The sequence below is a fragment of the Choristoneura fumiferana genome, chromosome 6 (assembly GCF_025370935.1).
Source record: "Choristoneura fumiferana chromosome 6, NRCan_CFum_1, whole genome shotgun sequence".
NCBI classification, from domain to species: Eukaryota; Metazoa; Arthropoda; class Insecta; order Lepidoptera; family Tortricidae; genus Choristoneura; species Choristoneura fumiferana.
In genome coordinates, this window is record NC_133477.1 from 14,133,560 (window position 1) to 14,136,275 (window position 2,716).

At 42.3% G+C, this 2,716-nt stretch overlaps 1 protein-coding gene across 1 annotated transcript; it reads left to right on the plus strand.

Annotated features, from left to right (window-relative positions):
* The first annotated feature begins 158 nt into the window (after positions 1 to 158).
* Positions 159 to 2,716, plus strand: LOC141429131 (uncharacterized). The gene has a single exon (XM_074089363.1). It carries the CDS (start codon positions 516 to 518, stop codon positions 1,944 to 1,946), a length of 1,431 nt encoding a protein of 476 aa, XP_073945464.1. The 5' UTR covers positions 159 to 515; the 3' UTR covers positions 1,947 to 2,716.

Genomic DNA, 2,716 nt, shown 5'->3' on the forward strand with positions numbered 1-2,716 from the left:
GTTCGTGTTGTGCGGTTCCTCTGACACTTATACTATTTAAATACGAGAGCGAGAGGGACGGCACATCGACACTTGAGTTTCGAGTAGGCCTTTGTTCATGCTGTCAAGACAAGACAGACACCGATGAGACAAAGACAACGTTAAAATTTCATTCGACTGTACAATACATTCAATTTCATTTCATTCACTCATATTTATTACAATTTCCATTCCGACACGACACTTGTTTTGTCCTGGATTATTGGTGGCCATCAAAAATAAAATTAAATAAAAGCATTATTTGTGTGGTTGTCGTGTTTATACTGTTCGAGTTAACACAATACTTGTCTGAAAAGATACAAGTACCACAAAACCTACCATGATCCGGCTGAGATGTGAGTTATGAGCTCTTATTCAGTCACACTGCTTCTTCTCTAACAGAATTTTTTTCATCTTTCTGCGTTAAGCGTATTAGCCAGCTATAAACTTTAATCTTATAATCACTAAAGAGCGTGATAGTGCACGTCGATGTAACTATGGGTTCTGACGACGACAAATCAGCTATCGCAGCCAATTTCTGCCGTGATTTCATCCGAGGTTGCTGTGTACGTGAAAATTGTCGGTTTATCCATGAAATGCCACCCAGAGGTTGTTTGAAAGAACTCTTTCGTTTTTGTCATGACTATCAAAATAAAGGATGTTTTAGAGTCAATTGCAAGTTTTCACATATTACAGTGGAAGAGGAAGCTCACTTTTACGAAACTGGTTCGTTTCCCCAAGATCCTCGCAGTATGCCTGTGTGTCAGGCATATTTACATGGAGCCTGTTCAAACCATGACTGTAAGATGATACATCCCCTAGAAATAACAAATAAAGAACCCCAACACATGATGAGTGTGCCACCTCCACCATTCAACCGTCCACCTCGTATAATGAGAGATGAAGAATCTGCTCCAGAGCCTAAGTTGCGACGATTTACTTATGAAGATAATGCAATAGAGAATCAAGTTTTATCTGCACCAAATTTATGCCAAAATTGTGAATCATTAGACCACAAAGTGAAATTGCTGCATGATAACATAAGTGTTTTGCTGAAAAAAGTTGCAGATTTAACTGAAAAAAATGTCCAACTGACTTCCATGAATGAGTTCTTATTGGAACAAGCACAGATTAGAAGTGAACAATCATGCGTCATAACATCACGTCATGGGACATCAGCTCCTGTGTCACTGGCCACTGTCAGCATGACACCTGTAGTTAGTCTATCTGGGGCATTGCCTACTCTGGTTCCTGCAGCAGCTACTCCAAATCTGGCTTTAGCTCCTGCTTCATCTAGAGCTCAGTTGTTAACTCCTGCCCCACAATTACTCACAGTAAGCACTACTCAACAGCTCATGGGAAATTCTGGGGCATTGATAGTGACTAGCGCGGGTGCACAGCAGTTGATGCATGTGAGTGACTCTGGTACATTGATGGGGGGCGGACAGACCGTGGTGGCTGTGACACCTGCGCAGTTGACGTTGGCGCCGCCGCCGCAGCAGTTGGTGCAGCAATCAGGGCTGGGGCCGCAGCTGACAGCACCGCAGTACGCGACGCAGCAGTCCGTACAACAAATGCAGCAGAATGCGCAACACCTCGTGGCTCAACAATCAGCACAACACTTGGCAGCCGCCCAACAGGCGGCGCAGCAGTCCGCGCAACACTTGGCAGCGCAGCAGTCCGCGCAGCACTTGGCAGCGCAACAGTCCGCGCAGCACTTGGCAGCGCAACAGTCCGCGCAACAGTTGGCACAGCAGTCGGCGCAACAGCTGGCCGCGCAGCAGGTGCCGTCGGCGCAACAGCTGGTGCATCAGACCTCCACTCAGCAGATTACTATTTCAAGCACCAGCCAGCCAATGGCTCTGTCTAATTCTCAGAATCAACCTTTAACGTTTCCGATTATTTCTCAAAGTATACTGCCCCACTAATAATTGTAAGATTTAATCATTTAAGGTGGTTTGTCACGGTCAGCTAAGCACTACAGCGCCAGTAGATGACGTTAGTGTGCAAATTCCACATATTTTATTTTTTCTAGGAATGAAAATGTGGATATTTTTATAAAATAATGTACATACCGCCAATAGCGTGAAATTTGTGATATATCCTATCAAGTTTCAGATGCATTTTCATTCAGTAAATACTTTCACTTGATCGCTGCAGTTTCGACTGAGATATTTTCGCACACATGCTTGTAATTTGTTGTAAACAAAAGTCTGTTAATTTCGCTGTCATGATCAAAGAGCAGAATGGCCTAGTTGCATTAGGCTAGAGTTTACCCTGCACACAGCTTAGGAAGTTCAGGTTTAAACCCATTGTATAATAGCGTTTTTTTTTTTTTTTTTTATATATAGTCAACTCAGTTAATGGTGTTAATATTTTTTGAAATGTGTAGCTGAAACACCTAATTTAGGAACAAACATTTTTTTTTTAAATTTTAATTGAATCTATCTATGAATATGCACAACTACAGTACTATGAGACTATAATTCCTCACATCCACTCTGTTAAGATTGATAATGAATGGGCATGTAGATATGCATTATCTCTATTGCATGGCATGCCTTATGACTTTTGTGTAATGACAACACCATGGTTTGTCTGTCTACTCTCTATCTCGTCTTCCGCCCGTCGACTCACTGCTTGTTATTTTGTTGCTGTGCTGTAATTGAATAAATCCTGATTCATCTGAGAAATCATC

Excerpts from the sequence above, each read along its gene's own strand:
- LOC141429131 (XM_074089363.1), top strand. The coding sequence starts at position 516 with ATGGGTTCTGACGACGACAAATCAGCTATCGCAGCCAATTTCTGCCGT.